General features: G+C 40.3%; 1 protein-coding gene across 1 annotated transcript in view; it reads right to left on the bottom strand.

Moving 5' to 3' along the window:
* Positions 1-24,482, bottom strand: part of SLC23A1 (solute carrier family 23 member 1) — a 129,399-nt gene that overhangs the window by 100,218 nt on the left and 4,699 nt on the right. Inside the window, exon 2 of the mRNA XM_053465375.1 lies at positions 11,919-12,026. Coding sequence (XP_053321350.1) covers positions 11,919-12,026 — 108 coding nt within the window. The remainder of the gene's footprint in view (positions 1-11,918; positions 12,027-24,482) is intronic.

Here is a 24,482-nt window from a genome sequence, read left to right as displayed (position 1 = left end):
TCTGCACATGTAGCTATTGAGTAAAGATACATGATAGTTGATGAATGTGATATTTAATGAAGAGCACAAATGCTTAAGGTATTGGGCTATTGCTTTATGCCTCCTTTATGGAAAAATGTGCTAATCTTGATAGAGGTCCTCACATAGTGCTGTGAGGTATTTAGTGTTGACACCATGGGGAAGAGAGTATTATAGACCAGGGGCATAAGGTGGAAAAATGGTAAATGAAATTGATAGTAAGGAAGCTACCACTATGTCTCTCCCGACATTACGTGCAAGCAAACTATTCATGTATGATGGGGTCACTTTAATAGCACCAATTAAAACGCAAAAATATTTATGTAAGTATGGGACTGCTTGGCTGTCTGAAGACTCAGTAGGCAGGCAAGTTTGCATAACTGCAGTTTTTAGGTAAATAACACATAAACATAGATTAGACTGAGTTATTTTTAATACACATACAAATGGAGAAAAAGGGGGAAAACACAACATTTTACATTTTAAACGCTGAAAGTCAATGTAAAATTGCAGTCCCAATAATTTTCCTAACAAAAAGGCCAGCATCTATTACACTGTTCTTCAAACCTTCACTATAGTGAAAAGCTAATATGTTTTGGAACAATGCATAGAACACCCTTGCATAGGTTACTAATAGTAGAATTACAACAAACAAAATTTAGATTAATCTTTTGTTTTTGGACAGTAAACATAGTTTCCTGACCTTTTCGGGTTCAAATGAAATTGCGAGGTTTGTAAATTAAATCTGATGCAACAAAGTATTCTCTCTTCATCTTGTTCTCTGTCTCTCTCGTACAACTCTTCAAACAACAAGACATTACAACACAGAAACTCAGAATTTGACGGCAGACAAAAATAATTCAGCCCATCAGTCTTTGGGCTTTTCTTAGATTTATGATAGCTTAATGCATATGCAATGCATGTCTCAATTTCCTCACTGTATAGCCTCTACCACTTCTGATAGGACGTTTTGCATTTATATACCACCCTCTTACAACATAGCAAGATAGAATAAGGTCCATATAGTCTGCCCATTTTTCCTGATGTAACGGGTTTAAACCCATATCAGTCTTTGTATAAATCTAGTGAAACCTTGTGTATATCTGTATCCTGTGCACAAGTCCAATTTCTGCACATGTAGCTATTGAGTAAAGATACATGATAGTTGATGAATGTGATATTTAATGAAGAGCACAAATGCTTAAGGTATTGGGCTATTGCCCAATATTATTATAGACCAGGGGCATAAGGTGGAAAAATGGTAAATGAAATTGATAGTAAGGAAGCTACCACTATGTCTCTCCCGACATTACGTGAAGGCAAACTATTCATGTATGATGGGGTCACTTTAATAGCACCAATTAAATGCAAAAATATTTATGTAAGTATGGGACTGCTTGGCTGTCTGAAGACTCAGTAGGCAGGCAAGTTTGCATAACTGCAGTTTTTAGGTAAGTAACACCTAAACATAGATTAGACAGTGAGTTATTTTTAATACACATACAAACGGAGAAAAAGGGGGAAAACACAACATTTTACATTTTAAACGCTGAAAGTCAATGTAAAATTGCAGTCCTCCTATAGTGAGGAAAGCTTTATGTATATGCCATGCTGGTATTAATTTCCTTACAGTATTAGCATCATACCTGGGAACTTCTCGGCTCCGGATACCCGGAGCCTTCCCTTGCGGGACGCAGCCAGGACTGCACACTGACGTCAGCGGGCAGTCCCGCTGACGCTGGTGGGCGGTCCCGCTGATGGCAGCTGGAAAACCCCCATTTCAATGAAAAAATGGGCGGGGAGCGGGGTCTGTCAAGACTCCGCGACCTGGAGGATTCGGGTCTTGAACCGGAGGAGCAGCGCTCACCCGACAATCTCCGAGTCAAACCCGGAGAGTTCCCAGGTATAATTAGCATCCACCACTGGTGCTGGGAGACTGCTCTATTTATTGACTACCCTCTGCGTAAAGTAGAACTCCCTTACATTACATCTAACCATCTGACTTTCATGTTTTAAACCATGACCTATTTTTCCTCCTCTCATATACTTTGTTAAATCCCTTTACATATTTAAATGTTTCTATTGCATCCCCCTCTCCCTTATTTCTTCCAAGCTATACATATTAAGATCCTTATTTCTTCCAAGCGATACATATTAAGATCCTTTAACCTTTCCTGAAAATTTCTGTCCAGCCAACCACTTACCATTTTTGTAGCTCTCCTCTTAACTCTCTCTAATGTGTTGATATCCTTCTGGAGATGGGGTCTTCAGAACTGTAAACAATATTTTAGGTGAGGCCTGACCAGAGGTCTGTAAAGTAGCATAATCACCTCCCTCTTTCTGCTACTCCCTATGCAACCCAGCATCCTGCTTGCTTTTTGAGATGCTTTATTGCATTGTCTGCTTACCTTTAAGTCATGAGAGATCATTTCACCTAGGTCCCTCTCTTCTGTTGTTACTGACAGTATAGTGCCACCAATGCCATATTCTGCCTTGGGATTTTTACACCCAAGTGCATTATTTTACAGTTGTTCCACCTGGAATATCTACCCTATTGCACACCTTTGTATAATCTGCAAAAAGACATATCATACCATTAAGACCTTCTGTAATATTTTTTAATAAAAATATTAAACAGTACAGGTCCCAATAATGATCCCTGAGGTACTCTTCTAGTGAGGAACTCCTTCCTCTGAAAATACACCATTAACTACAACTTTCTGCCTCCTATCACTCATCCATTGGTTTATTCATTCAAATATTCTGGCATCCATAACCATAGACTGGAATTTATTCATAAGTCTTCTATGAGGGACAGTATCAAATGCTTTACTAAAATCTAGATAGGCTATATCAACTACTCCTCCCTGGTCTATTATCTTAGTAACCTAGTCAAAAAAATAGATTACGTTAGTTTGACTATAGTAAACCCGTGCTGTTTCTGATCATGAAAAACATTTACTTCCAGATATTTAGCAATCCTGTCCTTTAGCTTGGTTTCTATTAATTTGCCAACTACTCATGTAAGGCTTACTGATCTATGGTTGGCTAAGTCTCCCCTACTACCTTTTTTGTGCAGTGGTACTACTGGTGCCAACTTCTAGTCTTCTGGAACTACTTCTGTCATTAGTAACTAGTTAAATAGATCTGCTAGTGGTTTTGTCAAGACACCTCGAAACTCAATAGTTTTGGGTGTATCCCATCAGATCCCATTGATTTGTCTGGTTTTACTTCGGAGAGTTCAAGTAGAACCTCTTCCACTGTAAACACAGATGTGTCACGTCACCCCATGTCTCTTGGCTATCACTGTCATCTTCCTGTGTAAAAACAGAACAGAAGTATTTACTTAAGCAGTCGGCTAGCTCTTTATCCTCATTTACATACTGTAATTCCCTTCATTTGTCTTCAGTTTAATTATTCCTGGTTATGTTTTCTTCTCTCACTTATGTTACATAGTTACATAGTTACATAGGCTGAAAAAAGACATGCGTCCATCAAGTTCAGCCTTTCCTACATCTGTTAATTTGTTGCTGTTGATCCAAAAGAAGGCAAAAAAAAAACCCCGGTTTCGCTCTTTCCAATTTTGCACCTACACACCTTCATACAATATGTAAATAACAACCAGGTGAACCTTAAGTTCACGTCCAATATTCAGACAACCCATATTGAATTTCTGGACGTTGAGTTATTTATTGAGAATAACAATATTATGTCTAGGAAATATACTAAACCTACTGACAAAAATGGGTATATACATTATACTAGCTGTCATCATCCTCAATGGCTGGATAACATACCCAAAGGGCAACTCATGAGGGTCAAACGCAATTGCTCAAAAAATGAAGATTGGGAAGAAAAAGCAGATGAAATAACAAAAATTTTGTAGAAAAACAATACCCAATGGAGAAATTAATAAACAGCTACCAACAAGTAGAAAACATGGACAGACAACAATTACTTACACAAAAAAAGAAATCCTCAGAAACAAATAAAGAGAAGGATTTTAGCTTTTCCTTCTTCACCAAAAAAATAACACACAGGCTCATAGAATAAAGGGGATTCTCAATAAACACTGGCACATTTTACAGAATGATGAAATCCTGGGAAAAATTTTGCCAACAAAACCCCAAATAATTTTTAAAAAGACGGGTTCTTTAAAAACTATCTTGGCCCCGAGTGTCTTACTCAGACAAAATACCAATTTGGACTCTCAAACATTTTTGGGTACTAGACCTAATGGTTTCCACAAATGTGGCAAATGTAAGATGTGCACTTTTCTGCCGAAAAAAACTGACCATTTCACATGTAGCAACACAGGTCGCACATATACTATTAAATATTTTATCAATTGCCCCACAAAGAATGTGGTATACCTATTACAATGTAAATGTGGTTTACAGTATGTGGGACGAACCATCAGACCCATGAAAGAAAGGATTCTTGAGCATTTAGGGAATATTAGGAATAAAAACCAGAAACATTCGGTCCCAAGACACTGCAACACATGTCCCCTGTTTTCGATCCAAACCTTAAAAATAATTGGTATAGAATGGGTATCTAAGAATTGGAGGGGTGGGGATACTACAGAAAACCTATCAAGAAAGGAAACAGAATGGATTTTTAAATTGAAAACATTCAAAAATGGAGGATTAAATATGGAGTTAGACATCTTAGCCCACATTTGAGAGATTTTTTTTTTTTTTTCTCTCTAACTCCAACCCTAACCCTAACCCTAACCCTAACCCCAACCCCAACCCTAACCCCAACCCTAACCCCAACCCTAACCCTAAATAATGACAACCACACATTGACCGAACATTTATTTATTATTTATTTTTTATTTATTTTTACATGTATTTTTATTACATTTTTTAATTATGTCCACGAACACCATTCTGTGCATTTTTATACATTCATTTGTCATTTTTTACATTCATATGTATTTTTATATTCATTTTTATTCATCAGTTTCACAATTCAAACCTTTTTTTTCTCTTGACTACATTTATATACAAATAATATATTTTATAACTCAGTTCATTCAATCGATCCCCTAGAACACATATATACATCTACATAGAATTTATGGACATTACATATTTTACATATTTTTAGATTTGTACACAGTCATAATATTCCCTTTATTTCAGACATTTATTTTCCAATTCCACATCCTTTTTACATCTTGACAATACACAAATTATAGTTTATACATTTTCTTCTCTGGTTACACACATATACACACAGTACGGTTCACACATATATACATATACAAGATTCTGCTTATATACACTAAGTTTATTATATATTTTTTCATCACCTTCCCAATTAATTCATATACATCGATCATCGTGTATACTTACATGCTTCTTTTATTCACCTCACTGTGCTGGATCGGAGAGAATTATGCCGATCGAAACCCGGAAGTAGGGCATCTCTTCATTAGAAGCCGCAATGCCAGACGCTGATACGCCGTGCCGTCAGACGCACCGATGGACTGTTTCGTCAGACGCACAGACGGACGGGACGTGGAGACGGCACGAAAATTTAAAAAGACACCGGCAAAACATTTCCGAAATACTCCTGATGAAGCCAAACAAGGCGAAACGCGTTGAGTTTGAAACCTAGGACTACCTTTTCTTTTATCTGGACTTTGGATTACTTTTTAACAGCTTTTTTAAAAGCTCATTGCATCATATATATTTTTTAAATATATTTTTTAAATCCATCTAGAAAAAGGCTTTTGTAAAAGCCTCATACTGCAGTTTTTAACATTTTTTGAAAGCTGTTTTTTCTGTTATAGAGATCTTTTCCATTACACATGGTAAAAAGACTCTAAATAAATCAGATAATAAAATATTATTTTATTATATCTTCGGTGTGCAATATCCTCATTTGTGAAGAACCTTTCTGCCATTGGAATCCAACCACAAGGAGGAACATCTTGACACTACGGGCACAAATTATTCTACCTAAGCGTAAGTGTAACTCCATCCTTGCGTTTTTCCATCTAAAAGCAATATTACACTATTGGCTTTTTATATGTTTTGTCTTATATATGCCGCAACCCACCTGGTGGATGGTTGAGCTACTGCCTTGATCGACTCAGACAGAGTGTGAGTGCAAAATTTGGGATATATCGATTGCAATATATATCTCTACATCTACACAATTATTTGTTTTTTGTTTTGTTTTCATTTTTTGTTGAGATACATGAGCGCCCCCTAGTGGATTTCCAATTTTGCACTCACCAGGGAAAAAAATTCCTTCTTGACCCCAAAATGGCAGTCAGATTTCTCCTTGGATCAATAAGCTGTTTCCCCATAATTAAAGATTATATCCATGAATATTATGTCTTTCCAGGTATCCATCCAGTTGCAGTTTAAACGGCTGTACAGACTCCGATAAAACTACCTCTGCAGGCAGAGAATTCCACATCCTTATTGTCCTTACTGTAAAAAACCCTTTCCTCTGCTTTAGTCTAAATCTCCTTTCTTCTAATCTGAACGCATGACCACGTGTCCTATGCATAGTCCTGTTTATGAACAGATTTCCACACCATGGTTTGTATTGGCCCCGAATATATTTATATAATATTATCATATCCCCTCTGGGGCGCCATTTTTCTAAACTAAACAGATTTAAATTAGTTAACCTTTCTTCATAACTATAACCTTTCTTCATAACTATCCATTCCTTTTATTAATTTTGCGGCCCGCCTCTACACCCTTTCTAGTGCTATGATATCCTTCTTTAGAATAGGTGCCCAAAATTTCACAGCATATTCAAGGTGCGGCCTTACCATTGATTTATACAGAGGCAAAATTATATCTTTATCCCGCGACTTGATGCCCCTTTTTATACACGACAATACCTTACTGGCCTTAGCAACCGCAGACTGTCATTGCACATTGTTGCCTAGTTTGTTGTCTATAACAATTCCCAAATCCTTCTCATTTGTCATTACCCCTAATAGCTCACCGACATTTTTTCTTTTCCCTGTTTGCTCATATTTGAGGTTGTTGGCTCCTCATCAGTCTGGTTGCAGCTTGCTGTCCAGGGGTTAATGGGGAGGAGGTTTAATTGCACCTCCCCCAACACATTAATAAGGTTTTGGTAGCAGTATAAACTGCTTTGTGTGTCCACTATGTAGGAGGTGAGAGTAGGTTCTCACCCTATTGAGAGTGTGCCTTGACGTGGCGGGTGAGCTTAATTATGCTTTGGCCAATTCATATAACCAAAACCTCTCATTTATATTATGTTTATATATTTGTTGCCAGCTTTATTAGGGTAAGAAGCGCAGACAGTTTTTGTTTTTTCCTAATCCAATACCGTTTAGGGTTTTAGGTTGCTTGTGCATTCACTACCCCGAAGTGCATAACTTTACATTTGTCTACATTGAATGTCAGCTGCCATTTGTGTGCCCAGTCCCCCAGTCTATCTAGATTCCTCTGCAGCACAGTAATATCCTGTATTACTTTACCTAGTTTAGTGTCATCTGCAAACACAGAAACATGACTTTCAATGCCTACTGCCAGGTCATTTATAAATATGTTCAATAAGATTGGTCCCAGAACAGAACCCTGAGGGACACCACTTACCACTTTTGACCAGCTTGAAAATCTACCATTTATAACAACTCTCTGTTCTCTATCTCTAAGCCAATGTTCTACCCAAGAACAAGAATTTGCATCTAGACCAATTTCTTTCTGTTTGAATACTAACCTATTGTGTGGAACCGTGTCAAACGCCTTGGCAAAATCCAAGTAGATTACATCCACTGCAACCCCCTGATCAACACTTCTACTTACTTCTTCATAGAATGCAATTAAATTAGTTTGACAGGACCTATGTTTCATAAAACCATGCTGATTTTTGCTAATAATACTGTTCTTCCCAAGGAATTCTTGAATATTATCCCTAAACAGCCCTTCAAATACTTTCCCAGCCACGGAAGTTAAGCTCACAGGTCTATAATTTCCAGGCACAAAGTTTGAACCCTTTTTGAAAATAGGAACCACATCTGCCTTCCTCCAATCCTCTGGTACAATTCCTGAAAGAAAAGAATCCCGAAAGATTAGAAACAGAGGTTCACTTATTTTCTGACTCAGCTCGTTAAGTACTCGTGGGTGAATTCCGTCAGGCCCCGGAGCTTTGTTAACATTAATTTTCTTTAGTTGCTGCAGCACCTTGTCCTGAGCCATCCACTCACAGTTTGACTGAAAATTTTTCTCAGTGGTCCTATGTATATCCATTGCCATAGGTTCCTCCTTAATATATACTGAGGAAAAATAGTCATTTAAAGTTTCTGCTTTTTCCTGGTCCTCCTTAACCAACACTCCCCTCTCCGTTTTTAATGAACCTACGTTTTCATTTTTTGTTTTTTTTTTTAAATTTATGTACTTAACGAATTTTTTGGGGTTAGTTTTGCTCTCTTTGGCAATCACCCTCTCATTTTCTAGTTTAGCCCATCTTTTTGCATGCTTTATTGGCTTCCTTATATCTTATATAGGATGCCTCTGATTCGTCTGATTTAAATGCTGTAAAAGCCATTTTCTTATTTTTAATTTTCTGCTTAACGTCCCCACTAAGCCACATCGGTTTCAATTTGTTTCTTTTATATTTGTTTCCTAGTGGTGCATACTGAGAAGTGTACCCTGCTAACATTTGTTTGAAAATACTCCATTTTTCCTCAGTATTTTTATCCCTGAAGAGTTTTTGCCAGTCAATAAGTTGTAAAGCTGCCCTTATCGTATTGAAATTGGCCTTCTTAAAATTATGCGTTTTAGTATTCCCCATGGGCAATTTCTTTTTTGAGTTTATTTCAAAAGAGACCATATTGTGATCACTATTACCCAAGTGCTCCCCCACTTGAATGTTAGAGACAAGATCAACATCGTTTGTTTTCACCAGATCTAAACAAGTATCCTTTCTAGTTGGTGCTTGTACCAGTTGTGACATGAAGGTGTCATTTAACAGGTTCAAAAACCTGAATCCCCTTGCAGAACTGCTAGTCCCTCTATCCCAATTTATGTCCGGGTAATTAAAATCTCCAATAATTAACGTGTTACCCAGATGTGCAGCTTTCTCAATTTGCTCTAACAGCTGCTCTTCCTCATCATTATTAACATTAGGTGGTTTATAACATATCCCAACCAGTAGTTCTTTTCCTTTTTTTTTGCCCCAAGTTGATATCTACCCATAAAGCTTCCACAAATCCCTTGTCGCCTTCAAGATGCTTAATATTTGACTTTAGCTCGTTGTTAACATACAAGCATACTCCTCCTCCCTTCCTGCTTTTTCTGTCCTTCCTATGTAATGTATAACCTTTTAAGTTAACTGCCCAGTCATGGGTCTTATCCCACCATGTTTCTGTTATGCATATTATATCATACTGCTTAGCGTATGCTATTGCCTCTAGTTCTCCCATTTTGTTATTTAGGCTCCTTGCATTAGCAAGCATACATTTAATATTACCCTGAGTCTCTTGAATTTTATGAGAATTTTTATTAATACATACCTCCTCTGTTCTGATCTTGCCCCTCTCCCCCTCTCCACCCCCCTTGTTCTGATCTGAAGCCCTTCTCCTTTCTGCGCTATCTCCATTTTCAAGATCTCTGTGTCCCTCCCCCCCTACCACTAGTTTAAAAACCCCTCCAGCCTTCCAGCCATCCTCTCTCCTAGCACAGCAGACCCTCTTCCGTTTAGGTGCAATCCATCACCACTATAAAGATTGTACCCAAGTGCAAAATCAGCCCAGTGCTCTAGAAAGCCAAAACCCTCCTTCCTACACCATGATTTTAGCCACGCATTTACCTCCCTGATCTCCTGCTGCCTTTCTACTGTTGTGCGTGGCACAGGTAATATTTCTGAAAATACTACCTTGGAGGTCCTTTTCTTCAGTTTATCTCCTAATTCCCTGAAATCATTCTTTAGGACCTTCCATTTTCCACTGACTTTGTCATTGGTACCAATATGGACTATTACAGCCGGGTCTTCCCCAGCCCCTCCCAATAATCCATCCACTCTGTCAGCAACATGCCGGACCCGAGCACCTGGGAGACAGCAAACTGTCCGGTTGAGCCTATCAGAGCGGCAGATTACCCTATCTACTCTCTTAATAATAGAGTCCCCTACCACCACTACCTGTCTAGCCTTTCTTACGCTCTCAACCCCACTCATACTAGAGGGGCTGTCCCCTCGGCTGTTAGAAGGAACAGCTTCCTCCAGTATAGCTACTCCTGAGCTGATGCACCCAACATCTTCACTCAAGCTGGCAAATCTGTTAGGCTGCACAAGGTCAGGACTAGCTAAACCTTTCCTCTTTCCTCCCCCTCTACCACCACGTGTAACTGTTACCCAACTACATGCCTGTTCCCCAGCTGACTTATCTCCTCCCTCTTCACTACCTGCACCCACTAAACTCTGCTCAGTGAGCAGCAGACTCCTTTCAAGATTGTCTATCTCTCTCAAAGTTGCAATTTGCGTCTCCAGATCTCTAATATGAGCTTCCAGAGAAACCACTTGCTTACACCTGCCGCAGAGGTATGGACCCTGGACGGATTCATCCAGGCATGCATACATGAAGCAAGATGTGCATTGAGTCAGATCATCAATCTTGCTAGCTCCCATAACCATACTCACAATCAAGTATAAGAAAAATAAATAAATAAATGAGAATCTACAAAATAACAGTTAAACAAGAACACCCGTCAAAAATAAACAGTTTAAAGTACAGAACTATAGTTCAACAAAACAGTCCAATAAATATATATATAGCAGTATAAATACAGTACCTTGTGGAACCCCTTTTTGTCTTTCCAACTCCTGTTTCTTTTTAACTCCTACTTAAAATAGCCTACTTGGAAAGAGACTATCTCAATGCAGAAGCAACTCAAGTGAGCAAGCTCTGTGAGTTACTTGGGGCTTTATATAGATAAACCCACACAGGTGAAACTAGGTAACCACTCCCCTCAATTAACTGAGCTGGAGCACACAGAAGAAAAAAAACACACCAAAAATAAAGCACCCAAAACAGATGACTGAGTAATTGAATGCAACCAAATAAAGCTTTTTCCACCAGTTGTACTCCTCCAAGGGAACTCCTGTTTCTTTTTAACTCCTACTTAAAATAGCCTACTTGGAAATAGACTATCTCAATGCAGAAGCAACTCAAGTGAGCAAGCAACTCAAGCCTCCCTAAGCTTAGCTTTGTATTTGCTCCCGTCTTCTTCATTTTGTGTCTGTTTATATTTCTTAAAAGCTTGCTTCTTCTCATTCAATATATTTGCCACTGCTTTAGATACAGTAAGGAATTTAGGATGTCTCTTCTCCTTGTTGACCCAGCTGTTTGGTTTTTCCAGTCTACACCAGGGAGATTAAAGTATCCCATAATAATATTGTTGTTCCAGACCCTTATTGTTGTACCATGCTATTGTCCCCTTTTGTTTGTGTTAGTTCCACAGACCCCGTTGCCATCTGTCCATTCCACAGACCTAGTTGCCATCTGCAGGAATGGAAATAAGCAACAGGTATGTCAGGAGCAGGTAGGCATCTTATGTCCATGAGAAGGCAGAGAAATCCCTATGGCCCCTGGCATAAGCAATCTCTCAGTCTCTCTCAATGTCTCCCTGCCCTGTCACATTGTCTGAAGTTGATGCTTGTAAATTCTACACTGATTTAATAATTAAAGGTAATTTTTCCAATGCTAGAGCATTTTTGAGAACCTTACTTCATTACAATAACCTGATTAATAATACATTTAAAAATACAAAAGACCAATATTAGGTCCATCTGATTGTTATCATGGTCTATGTTCTGAACAGTCCAATTATTCCAAGTTATGATCGTGAATATTGTTTCCCATTCTCAATTGAAAGAACATATCAAATATTTATTACCTGTAATCCAAGAAAAATGCAAAGATACCATGGTGGAATATCTTCTATTTTATATAATATATCCTCTTTCTTCATATCAAGTGTTTGAGATACAAGGACATCATCTTTCTGTAAAATAAATGCATACATACATGTTAAGATACTTATGTTAATAGGCCTAGGGCAGTAGGTCTGAGGCGTGGCAGTCCCCCACCAGAAAAATAAACAGAGACAAATTGAGCATTCTGCTTCCCAGAGGTGCTAATTGAACCATTTGGGAGACCGCATAGATTTCTGTTCAGGCATGGAGGGGCTGTGAGGGGCAACTGGGTGCTAACCTAGATAAAGTCTAAGAAATCACCCAGGAGTATACATACAGAGGTTCAAATACATTTTATTTATAGATATGTATACATAGGGAAATTTTAGGGAAATGCTTTAGTCAATTTAATTATAACGAGTGTGCTGAAAATACACCTATTACGATACAACTTGAGGAGACCCTCTGTTCCCTAAACAGATAAAGGACCCTGACATGTAGTACGTTCTTTTTGTAAAACTGAATGCCCTTCATGAATAAATGGCTGAAATTCCCACTAGACCCCAATGATGCAATGGGGCCCTGCATTGAACTTGTGACTGGGCATGGTACACCTTGTGGATATAGAAACATAGACTGTATCAGCAGATAAGAACCAATCAGACCATCTAGTCTGCCCAATTTATATATAAGCTTAAGAAAGTATTAATACTGTTATTAAAAAAATTTGTTTTGGTCAAATAATCTACAAAGTAAATGTGTAAGAAAGAAGAGAAGATATTTGTAAATGTGAATGCTCATAGCTTTAAACCCCCATACAGTGGCAATAAAATGTAATTATTAACAATAGCAACAAGGAGTTAGCAAACATGTCCAGGTCCAATCAATGAAACGAGATTGGAGGTGTGTTTCAGAGCTACTTTGACATAAAAAACAGTCAAACATTTTCAGTTTGCTGTTCTCAAGAAGCATCTGCTAATGTGAACCCTGCCTAACAAGAAAAGAAAGAACAGAAGACTTACAGTTAAGAATTGCGGATTTTCAAAAAGCTGGAAAGGTTTATAAAGTAATCTCAGAGAGTTTACATATCCATCAGTTCACAAACAAATTGTTTATAAATGGAGATGATGTAGTACTATGGCTACTCTTTCTAGATGGGTTTGGCCAGCCAAAACCATAGAGCTAAAAGTTTGAAGGAATCATTTAAACTGGTTAAAATATCTGTTTATTAGTCTACCATACACAATACATTAAACAGGCATGGTGTCCAAGAGCACCTTGACACTCCACAATGCTACTAGGAAAATGTTTTGAGAACTGCTGAAACTAAGGTTACATTTTTTGGGAAGAACACGCAGCACTGTGTATTGCATAAAAAGGGCACCTCATACTCAGCATTTTTTTATTTTTTTTGGATTTAAAAGTTTTTTATTAGTCGGAGCCGTGGTACAGGAAGATGACAACAGATCACAGTTAGCAAATAACAACCGTCACGCAGGATGGTACTATGGCAATGTGAGCGACATGGTTTAAAGAAAGAAAACCGTTACACATCGAATTTGACGGCAGGCAGGAGACTCTGAGGAGTCTGCGAAAGTTTGAGCAGACGGAGGAAAGGAGATGATGTAAACAGCCCACAGCGGAGTACTCGAACAGGCGAGACGGGACCGACGACGAATTTTGTGTTTTTGTTAATGATAACGTAAATACAGTGTGAGCAAATGTAACACAATGTACAATGTTGACATTACATTGGTTTGAGATATACATAACAAATGGTCACAAAAACAAAACCAAAATGAATATAAATCAACAAAAGTAAACATGTCAGGGATGTTTCATGTAGCCGTGTCCGCGAGGTGTTTAGCCAGGTAAGACCGTGAGATGACCCGTGGGCAGGAAAAACATAAAGGCTCCACCGCGGAGCGAAGCCTAGGTCAGCGTAGAAGGAGTACTGGTCGGGTGCGGTCGGGGCCCAATACAAGTTGACTAGAGAGAGACGCGAGTCTCAAGGCCAGCAGTATACAGAGAGAACCTGGCTGGAGAGCCAGGGGGTCCAGGTTTTCATGTATGAGTGTGTGGTGCAAGAAGAGTCGTGGGACATTTTCTCCAAGACCCTGTGCCTCTCAACAGTGGAGACAATTTCAGTGGGGGCAGGAGGGAGAGGCGCCTTCTATCGTTTGGTAATGCACAATTTAGTGGCTAAGAGAATATGTATGAGGAGTTTGCGAGTCGGGTGGGGAATGGGGTCAGGGAATATGTGGAGCAGGGCTAATTCCAGAAGAAAGTCAAAAGGGCAGTGAAAAATGAGGCGTAACAGAGCAAATACTTCCCTCCAAAGCTGTTTCAGTACTGGACAGCTCCACCATATGTGAAGCATGGAGCCCATGTGCCCGCAACCCCTCCAGCAGAGTCTAGATTGATTGGGCCACATGTGTGAGAGACGAACCGGGGTGAGATACCAGCGACAGCTGAGCTTCTTCCGGAGCCCTATATGGTTGGTGCAGTGGGTGACCCCCCGCATCGCCTCCTCCGCCTCCAACCAGGATTCCAATGGAAACTCTGTGTGCAGCTCCCTTTCCCAGGCAAGCATATGAGGCAGTTTGCGGGCGGAGAAGCAGGCAATCAACAGGGAGTACCAGATGGAAATAACTCCCTGGAACCTGGGCGCCGACTCACGTAGGGCAGTCATTTGGTGGAGGAACGGGGAGGAGTGACACATGGGAGAGGGCAGCGAGCTGAGCAGATGGCGGATTTGGAGGTATCTAAAAAAAATCATGTCGTGGAATGTCGTGCGTGGAAATGAGATGCGAAAAGGGGAACAACACCCCCTTCATAAAAAGGTCGCCTAACATGTAGAGGCCAGGGCGAACCCAATGGGAGATTGTTAGATCCGGAATGAGTAATTCCAGAATCCGTAAAGGGGTGATGCGAGTAAGACGGTGTAGGGAGGGAAAATGCTTAGCTGCCCTATCCCATGTGTCAATGGCGTGCCTAGTCGTCGGGGCAGGGGTGGGAGGCGTGGGTGCTTATTGCGGCGTAGCCACAAAAGTTGGTCAATCGTGAGAGGGGAAATAACGCTAATTTCCTGAGACGTCCAAGTCGGGGGGCGGGTGGGCAAGAGAAACGGGAGTGTCTGTGCTAGTATGCAAGCTTCGTGCTAGGATTCTATGTGGGGGACACCCAGGCCACCCTGCAAATGAGGCACAAAGCGGGTACGGTTCGCTACTCTGGATCTACTTCTGACACACGTGAAAGAAACAAAGAATTTTTGAATAGAGTTTAAGAGACCTCGAGGCGGTTTAACTGCAATTGTCCGAAACACATATAGCAATTTAGGGAGAGCTGTCATTTTCAAGGCATTCACCCTGCCCAGCCAAGAGAGTTCAAAACCCCGCCACCTGACAATATCACGTCTCACGGAGTCCCACACCCTCACTATATTAAGGGCGTTCAGGTCGTGTAGTGATTTTGGGCAGTCGAATGCCCAGATAGGAGAGGTAGGAAGACCTCCACACGAACTTGTAAGCGGAGGATAGATGGGCCTTGCAACCCGGGTCCAGATGGAGACACATCGCCTGCGTTTTGGATATGTTGATGGTGTGATATGAGAGCCTTGGAATAGCAGGAGAATTGGGAGAAGAGGGCGGGAAGGGAGCGTTCCGGGGAAGTGAGAGATGCCAGAATGTCATCCGCAAATAACCCGAGCTTACGAATCCAGATATTAGGGGATCCGAACGTATGTTGGCCACTAATGGTTCAAGTGCAAGCGTGTATAGTAAGGGGGATAAGGGGCAACCCTGACGTGTGCCATTAGTGATGGGGAATGGGGAGGAAAGGAAACCCATCATCGATATGCAAGCTGTGGGAGACGTGTAGAGTGCCAGGATCGCCTGTATAAATGGAGGGGGGAAATTAAATATATGAAGAATGCGCGACAAGAACCGCCAGCGGAGCCTGTCGAACGCCTTTTCGGCGTCGAAGGAGATAAAGAGGCTGGGGCGTTTATGTTTGGCTGCGTCCCAAAGGGAGTTTATAAATTTGCGGGTGTTGTCGGAGGGTTGGCGACCCAAAACAAAGCCGACCTGGGTGGAGAAGGGAAGGCAGTAGGAGGGCCAGCCTGTTCGCTAATATTTTTGCATACATTTTGAAGTCGGTATTGAGGAGGGAGATGGGGCGAAAATTGGGGCATATAGTGGGTGGTTAATCCGGCTTAGGCAAGGTGACGACGTGAGCCCTGAGATTTTCGGGGGGGGTGGGAACATAGAAGCGCTGAGCGCACATAATAAGACGGGTATAACTCGGGGGTACCCGAGAAAGTCGAAAGTGTGTATGTGGTGCAGAAAAAATAAACATATAAGAGATCAAACAGAAAAAAAAGGCCCAAGTTGCAGCCAAACCGTTCTAGGCCTAGGCAACAGTGGGTGGCCCAATATGTGTGAGTCAATGGGTTACCGTCCTGGAGAGCAGCGAAGTCCATCAGGTTTTCGTGGACCAATCCCTTTTCAGCTTTTTCTGCTGGGAGGCTTTGTCCTTTGCGGCGTCTGGCGGTGGTGGTGAAGAATCAGCAATCAAGTCGATCCCCCATTTGCGTAGAAGAGCCAAGCCGTCCTCCGGGGTGTGTAGGATAGACGTGTTGCCATCTCCGACGACGATGAGGCGGATGGGGTAACCCCATCTGTAGGAGATCTGGTGGGATCGCAAGAGGCTCGTCACCGGGGCAAAGGAGCGGCGTCGCTGGAGGGTAAGTTGAGAGAGGTCGGTAAGTAGCATGATGTTCTGAAAGCGAGGAGGCAGGTCAGGTTTACGTCTGGCTGCTTGCGTAATCTTTTCCTTGGTATCATAAAAATGCACCCTAGTCAGAACGTCCCTGGAGGATTTCAGTGAAAGTGCTTTGGGCCTAGCGGCGGGATGCAGTCTGTCTAGGCGTATGTCAGCGTTATTATCTTCATCCAGGAGATGTTTGAAGAGGTCTGTGACGAAATCTTGTAAGGCCTCTTGGCCTATGTCCTCTGGAATGCCCCGCAGGCGTATATTGTTCCGTCGGGAACGGTCCTCCAGGTCCATCACCTTCGTCTGGAGGTGTGCGAGCTCCGATTTAAGCGCTGTATGGTCGTCCGCGAGGGTGTTTTCGGCATCGGCAAATTCTTCCATGCGTCTCTCCAGGTGGTCTGTGCGATCCCCCAGGCCATCCAGGTCGCGGCGGATGGAGTAAGCAAAGTCTTGGAAGTCTTGGCGGAGCTGCTCCTGCATTTCACGAAGGAGCGATTTCATAGTGTGTGAGGTGAGTGCGTGTGTGTCTTGATCCAAGTCGTCATGTTGGGTATCCGATGGTGTTGGAGGCTTGGAGCAGGAGGATAAGGCTGGGCTTGTGGAAGTGTCTGAGTCCTCCTCATGGTCACGAGGTAGGCCCGACGTGCGAGAGGAATGTTTCTTGCGGAGTTTCGGCTCAAAAAAGTTCAGCATTTTCACGGATTTTTTTGTGCGATGACCCGAGCAGTCTGGGTGAGGCAACAAGGCGAAAACAGCCACTGATGGATGCGGATGGAATGCTATGAGGCTGGGTAAGCGCGGAGCTCCTTCACCTTGCATCCGCTCAGATCGCCATCCACACCACACCCCCCATACTCAGCATTTAATAGCTTGAGATCATAGAGAGAATAATGAACTCCCAAGCTCATCAAGGTATCACAAAGGATAATATCAGGGTGGCTGTCTGCCGGCTGGTGCGCAATAGAAGCTGTGTAATGCAGCAGGACAATGACCCTAAACATCAAAGTGAATCTACTACAGAATGATTTCAAAAAAAGAAAATCTGCCTTTTGAAGTGACCTGGGAGTAGACCTTAACCTTGTAGAGTTGCTGTGGAATTACTTCAAGGGAGTTGTTCACACCAGTCTTCCTAGGAATATGGCTAAGCTTAAGCAGTTCTGTAAGGAAGAATGAGACTTACAAACAGAAAACAAAAAAAAAAAGAAAAACATGTGGGCTGAGTGATATGAGAAGAGGGATCGCTGAGAGTCAATACCAGATGGTCAATTGGTATTGATCTAATTAGAGCTTTTTTACATCTTTTCATGTCAACTAATAGTAATGCATTAAGTATGTGCAGGGTGTTTTCACAACTTGCTGTCTAACTGCAAAATAACCCTTTTCCATAATACATTGATGGTGGATTTGATTCATAACAGTTATCCATTTTATAACATTATTTCCTTTCCACCTTCTGACAATCACTATTTTGGTCGCCAATAAAATCTGTATAACTAGTATTCTATTATATTTTAAAAGGTTATCCAGATCAAAATGGGAAAGAGCTTCCTCCGAATTCAGGACCATTATCGTTTTAGTTAGATCTAAAATAATTCTTGCCAAATGATTTCTAATCTATCACACAACCACCAAATATGTAAATAATCCCCATTTTCTTTTGTACACCTCCAATACATTGGGGTTATTAAAGGGTCTATCTGGTGTAACTAGTCAGGAACATAATGCCATCTATGCCTTATTTTATAATGCAATTCTTGGATTGATAAACAGTGTGTTATTCTGCTAATATGAGCCCAACTGCATCAATACCCTTACGAAAAAATTACTGCAGTTTTTCTGAAGTAATACTGCAGTTTTTTGGACATGAAAAAACTGCAATACTGCACTTTTACTGCAGCATTACTGCACATTTACTGCAGTTTTACTGCATTTGTACTTCACTGTACTGCAGTTTTACTGCACATTTACCGCACTTTTTTTTTCATATTGCAAACCTACAGTTGTGCTTCAATGTACTGCAGCTTTATTGCATTTGTACTTCCGTACAAAAATAACTGCAGTACAACTGCAGTACAGTGAAGTACAAATGCAGTAAAACTGCAGTAAATGTGCAGTAATACTGCAGTAAAAGTGCAGTATTGCAGTTTTTTCACGTCCAAAAAACTGCAGTATTACTTCAGAAAAACTGCAGTAATTTTTCGTAAGGGTAGGATAAAGAAGATCCCTGCTCAATTTTTTTCTATCTTTTGAGGATCTCCCGCTATTAAAAAAGCCCAATAGTTTATAACATTTATTCACTTTTTTTTTTTTTTTTAATTTTAACACGACTTTTTTATTTTGTAGATATACAAATTAACAACATATATCAATGCAATATAACAGGAAACATAACATTGATGTAGTTATCATGTTAACATGTTATATTGTTCTAGTGTTTACAACTTTGAGTGTTGAGTTTACAATAAACATATGTTTTGCAAGTAATTAAACTATTGGTTAATACTTCTACTTATTTATCTCATTGGTAACACACTTTATGTATATATAATTGCAAGATAAATTTAGCCTGTTATGACATCCTTTCAAGATAGAATTAAATGCTTCCTGTTGAGAAGTCAGAGTCGGGTGTTATGTTTTTGTTTTTTTTGTAGAAGGGAAGGTATGGCCCTCATAGTTCGTCTGTCATCTCCTCCTCCCGCCCCTGGCAGCATCCCGACAATATGAAATTTGTCCATAAGATTGTAATTATGTGTTTCATAGGCTATCCAATGTCATTATTTTTGTTTAGGGTAGTGCAGTAACCAATGTTGCCACGATTGCACACATTTATGACTGTTGCCACTTTGCCAGGCAAATGTTTCTTCATAGATTTGTGTCGTAGACACTTTATTAATGACTTGGCAATGCTGGATTTAGTTGCTATGGCAATATGGCAAAGCGGTGTTCTGATGTCTTTATCAATTTTATCTAGGTTAATATTCAAAAGGAACAACTCAGGTGTCCATCTAACTTTACCCTGAGATAGGAGATGTAAAAGCATTTTGAGATCTTTTCGTAGCTTATATCGTTTTGGGCATTCTCAAAAGATGTGTTTGAGAGATACCTTGCCTCCACATTTCCTCCAGCATTTGGGGGAACAGTTCTGATACATTGTGTGGAGTCGTGTGGGAGCATAATACCACCTTGATGTCAGTTTGATAAATTGTTCCTTATGCGCTATACATTTTGTGGCTAGTTTGAATTGGTCTAGAGCTCTAGACCACTTTTCTTGTGTAATAGTCAAGTCTAATTCTTTCTCCCATTTCTTCCTATACTCTAGAGGGCATATGGATATATCCTCATTGAATAAGTCATAAACTGTTTTTGTGGAAACCTTGTCCAGAAGATCTGAGGACAGCTCAATAATGTTCCATAATAATTGTGGAAGAGAACTTGTGGCTGAAGGGAATTTATGGAGGTGTGCCTTTATGTTGTTGTATACTTGGATATCCGATTCCGGTATACCAAACTTCTGACAAAGTGCATTGAAAGAGAGCACTTTACTTCCTGTCATTAGGTCAGAGATGTGCCTAATGTTAAATTGAGTCCATTTTTCAATGGATCCTTGTCTCATAAACCACTTTAATGATTGGAAAGGTATGTTTGTTATTGATCTCATGTCCGAGGAGGGGCATTTCTGTCTGCCAGCATCCCAGACTTTTAGAGTTGTATTTGTATATTTGTATATATTTGTATATTATTGTATATTTATTCACTTTTTTATTGGATTTAGAATCAAAGATTATTTCTAACATTTCAGCTATACCTGGACAGTTGTACAATTTAGACTTAATATAATGTGTGATTCTAATTAATAGGAAGTTGTCATTCCTGACAAATTCTTGTTCTTCCATTATTTGTTGAATCTTTTTTGGTTGTCTACCATTATAGAACAATGAGAGTCTAATTGCCTTTTTAAATTTATCCAAAAACCCAGTATATGCTTCAATATCGTGGACTTTGTTGGTTTCAGTAAATTATAAATGTCTTGATGATTTTTCCACATAGTTAGGTCCAAATTAGTGGTATTTAACATCTTCTGTTCCAAAATGTACCAGTCCTTCTCTTCAGATGTTGTCAATTGAAATGCGTGTGGAATATGAAGCTTGCTTTGTGGTATCTATTCAGATCAGGTAGCCCCATTCCTCCCTTAAATATCCTTCCATATAAATGAGATTTAGCAATTCTCGGTTTCTTTCCTGCTTAAATAAATTTTCCTACTAGGACCTGATATTGTCTTATCCATTGATATGACACGCTCAAGGGGATCATCCTGAAGTAGTAAAGACATTTAGGAACCACATAAGACTTCTGTTCATGCGACCCATCCAGGAAACAAATAATTTATCCCATCCTTTAAGCTGGTTCTTTGAGTAATTAGTCTAGATAGATTTGTATTCCAAATCCCTTCTAGATGCAGGGTAACATAGTAACATAGTAACATAGTTCATAAGGTTGAAAAAAGACCAAAGTCCATCAAGTTCAACCTATATACATATTGTGTCCCTACCGTGTTGATCCAGAGGAAGGCAAAAAACCCTTATGAAGCAGATGCCAATTGCCCCATACCAGGGGGAAAATTCCTTCCCGACTCCAAATATGGCAATCAGAATAAATCCCTGGATCAACGTTCTGTCCCTATTAATCTACTATCCATAACTTGTGATATTATTGCTTTCAAGAAACACGTCCAGGCTCCTTTTAAACTCTTTTATTGAGTTTACCATTACCACTTCCTCTGGCAGAGAGTTCCATAGTCTCACCGCTCTTACTGTAAAGAACCCCCGTCTGTGCTGGTGTAGAAACCTTCTTTCCTCCAGCCGTAGAGGATGTCCCCTTGTTATAGATACAGTCCTGGGTATAAATAGGTCCTGGGAGTGATCTCTGTACTGCCCCCTTATATATTTATACATAGTTATTAAGTCCCCCCTAAGCCGTCTTTTCTCCAAACTAAATAACCCTAATTCTGATAATCTTTCTGGGTACTGCAGTCCTTCCATTCCCCTTATTACTCTGGTTGCCCGTCTTTGAACCCTCTCCAGTTCCACTATATCTTTCTTGTACACTGGTGCCCAGTACTGTACACAGTATTCCATGTGTGGTCTGACTAGTGACTTGTACAATGGTAGAATTATTTCCTTGTCATGGGCATCCATGCCCCTTTTGATGCACCCCATGATTTTATTTGCCTTAGCAGCAGCTGCCCGACACTGGTCGCTACAGGTAAATTTACTGTTAACCAAGACTCCTAAGTCCTTTTCCATGTCAGTCGTCCCCAGTGTTTTCCCATTTAATACATATTCCCAGCCTGGATTTTTCTTCCCCATGTGCATAACCTTACATTTATCCGTGTTGAACCTCATCTGCCACATCCCAGCCCAAGCCTCCAACCTATGCAGATCCATTTGTAATCGTGCACTGTCCTCTATTGTGTTAACCACGCTACAGAGCTTAGTATCGTCTGCAAAGATTGATACTTTACTATACAATCCCTCTACAAGGTCATTAATAAATATATTAAAAAGAATAGGACCCAAAACTGACCCCTGTGGTACCCCACTAGTAACAGTCACCCACTCAGAGTATGTACCATTAATAACCACCCTCTGTTTCCTATCACTGAGCCAGTTACTTACCCACATACACACATTCTCCCCCAGCCCAAGCATTCTCATTTTATGTACCAGCCTTTTATGTGGCACCGTATCAAATGCTTTGTAAAAATCAAGATATACGACATCCAGCGATTCTCCCCGATCCAGTCTTGAGCTCACCTCCTCATAAAAGCTGATCAGGTTAGTTTGACAGGACCGATCCCTTGTAAACCCATGCTGATATGGAGTCATACATTTATTTTCATTGAGATACTCCAAAATAGCATCTCTTAGGAAACCCTCAAACAGTTTACATACAACAGAAGTTAAACTAACAGGCCTATAATTCCCCGGGTCACTTTTTGTCCCCTTTTTGAATATTGGCACAACATTTGCAATGCGCCAGTCCTGGGGAACAGACCCGGTCACTATAGAGTCCTTGAATATTAGAAATAGGGGTCTGTCTATTACATTACTTAACTCCCTTAGAACGCGGGGGTGAATGCCATCTGGACCTGGTGATTTGTCTATTTGTCTATTTTGATTTTTTTTAGGCGACACTGCACTTCTTCCTGGGTTAGACAGGCGACATGTACTGGGGCATTTATCTCATCCTGCTGTATATTACCTGGCATTTCATTTTCCTCTGTGAATACAGCAGAGAAGAATATATTTAATAGATTCGCTTTTTCCTGATCCCCGTCTATAACGTCTCCCTCATTACTTTTTAAGGGGCCGACGCTTTCATTTTTAACCTTTTTACTATTTATATAGTTAAAGAACATTTTGGGGTTTGTTTTACTCTCTTTGGCAATGAGTCTTTCTGTCGCCACTTTTGCTGCTTTTATCTGATTTTTACATATTTTATTTTTTTCCCGATAGCTTCTTAGTGCTTCCTCACTGCCTTCCTGTTTTAGTAGCTTAAATGCCTTTTTTTGCCATTTATTGCCACCTTTACATTTTTATTTATCCACATTGGTTTTCTCTTGCTCCTGACACTTTTATTCCCATACGGTATGTACTTTTCACAGTGAGAATTTAAGATATTTTGAAAAATCTCCCATTTAGTATCTGTGCTTTTGTTTTTGAGGACATTTTCCCAATTTACAGTGTTAAGGGCTTCTCTTAGTTGATCAAACTTTGCCTTCCTAAAGTTCATAGTTCTTGTGGCTCCTCTAAGAGTTCCCTTATTGAACGACAAGTTATAATGTATTATATTGTGATCACTATTTCCTAGGTGCCCTCTGACCTGCACATTAGTTACTCTGTCAGGTCTGTTGGTTAATATTAAGTCCAGTAGAGCGCCCCCTCTGGTTGGGTCCTGTACCATTTGGGACAGATAATTATCTTTACTTATAGTCAGAAAGCGGTTTCCTTTATGAGATTCACAGGTCTCGGTTTCCCAGTTTATGTCGGGATAGTTAAAGTCCCCCATAATAACCACCTCATTGTGATTTGCTGCCTTGTTTATGAGGGTAATTATGAACTCCAATAAAGGTATTTATTTTTCTGGCCAATGGAACACATAATCTTGTTGTAAAGCTTCTTTTTTCCTTAACATCCATTGCGTATCCTGCTGTCAGGCCTAATCTGGGCTGCGGAGCTGCATGTCTTTAGTTTCCTTCTCTTGCTACATTTTCCCTAGTCCTCGCTATAGTTCTCCCTTTGCAGAAATCCAATCCTGGATTTCCTATGCTCTGTCCTGTTATGTCAGGCCCCATCTGGGCTGCGGAGCTGCATGTCTTTAGTTTCCTTGTCTTGCTACAGTTTCCCTAGCCCTTGCTATAGTTCTCCCTTTGCAGAAATCCATTCCTGGATTTCCCTATGCCCTGTAGTGATGTCCGGATCATGAACGAATCGTTCATTTGATCCGAATCTTTTTAGTGATCCAGATGAATCGGTTCAGTAGACTGAACGATTCATTTGTAGCAGTTCAGTCTGTGAATCATGCAGTTGTAACCTGATCCTAGAGCGAGTCATCTGCAGAGACAGACTCTGGGATCAGGTTACAGCTCATTAATTCACAGAGGAACGATGACTCATAGAGTCGTTCAAAGATTCGAATGATTCATATGATTCAAATGATTCATACGATTCAAATGATTCGTATGATTCAATGATTCGAATCTTACAAGGATC

The sequence above is a fragment of the Spea bombifrons genome, chromosome 4 (assembly GCF_027358695.1).
Source record: "Spea bombifrons isolate aSpeBom1 chromosome 4, aSpeBom1.2.pri, whole genome shotgun sequence".
Lineage (NCBI taxonomy): Eukaryota > Metazoa > Chordata > Amphibia > Anura > Pelobatidae > Spea > Spea bombifrons.
Note: the sequence above shows the minus strand (reverse complement) of the source record. Positions and strands in the feature narration are given on the sequence as shown.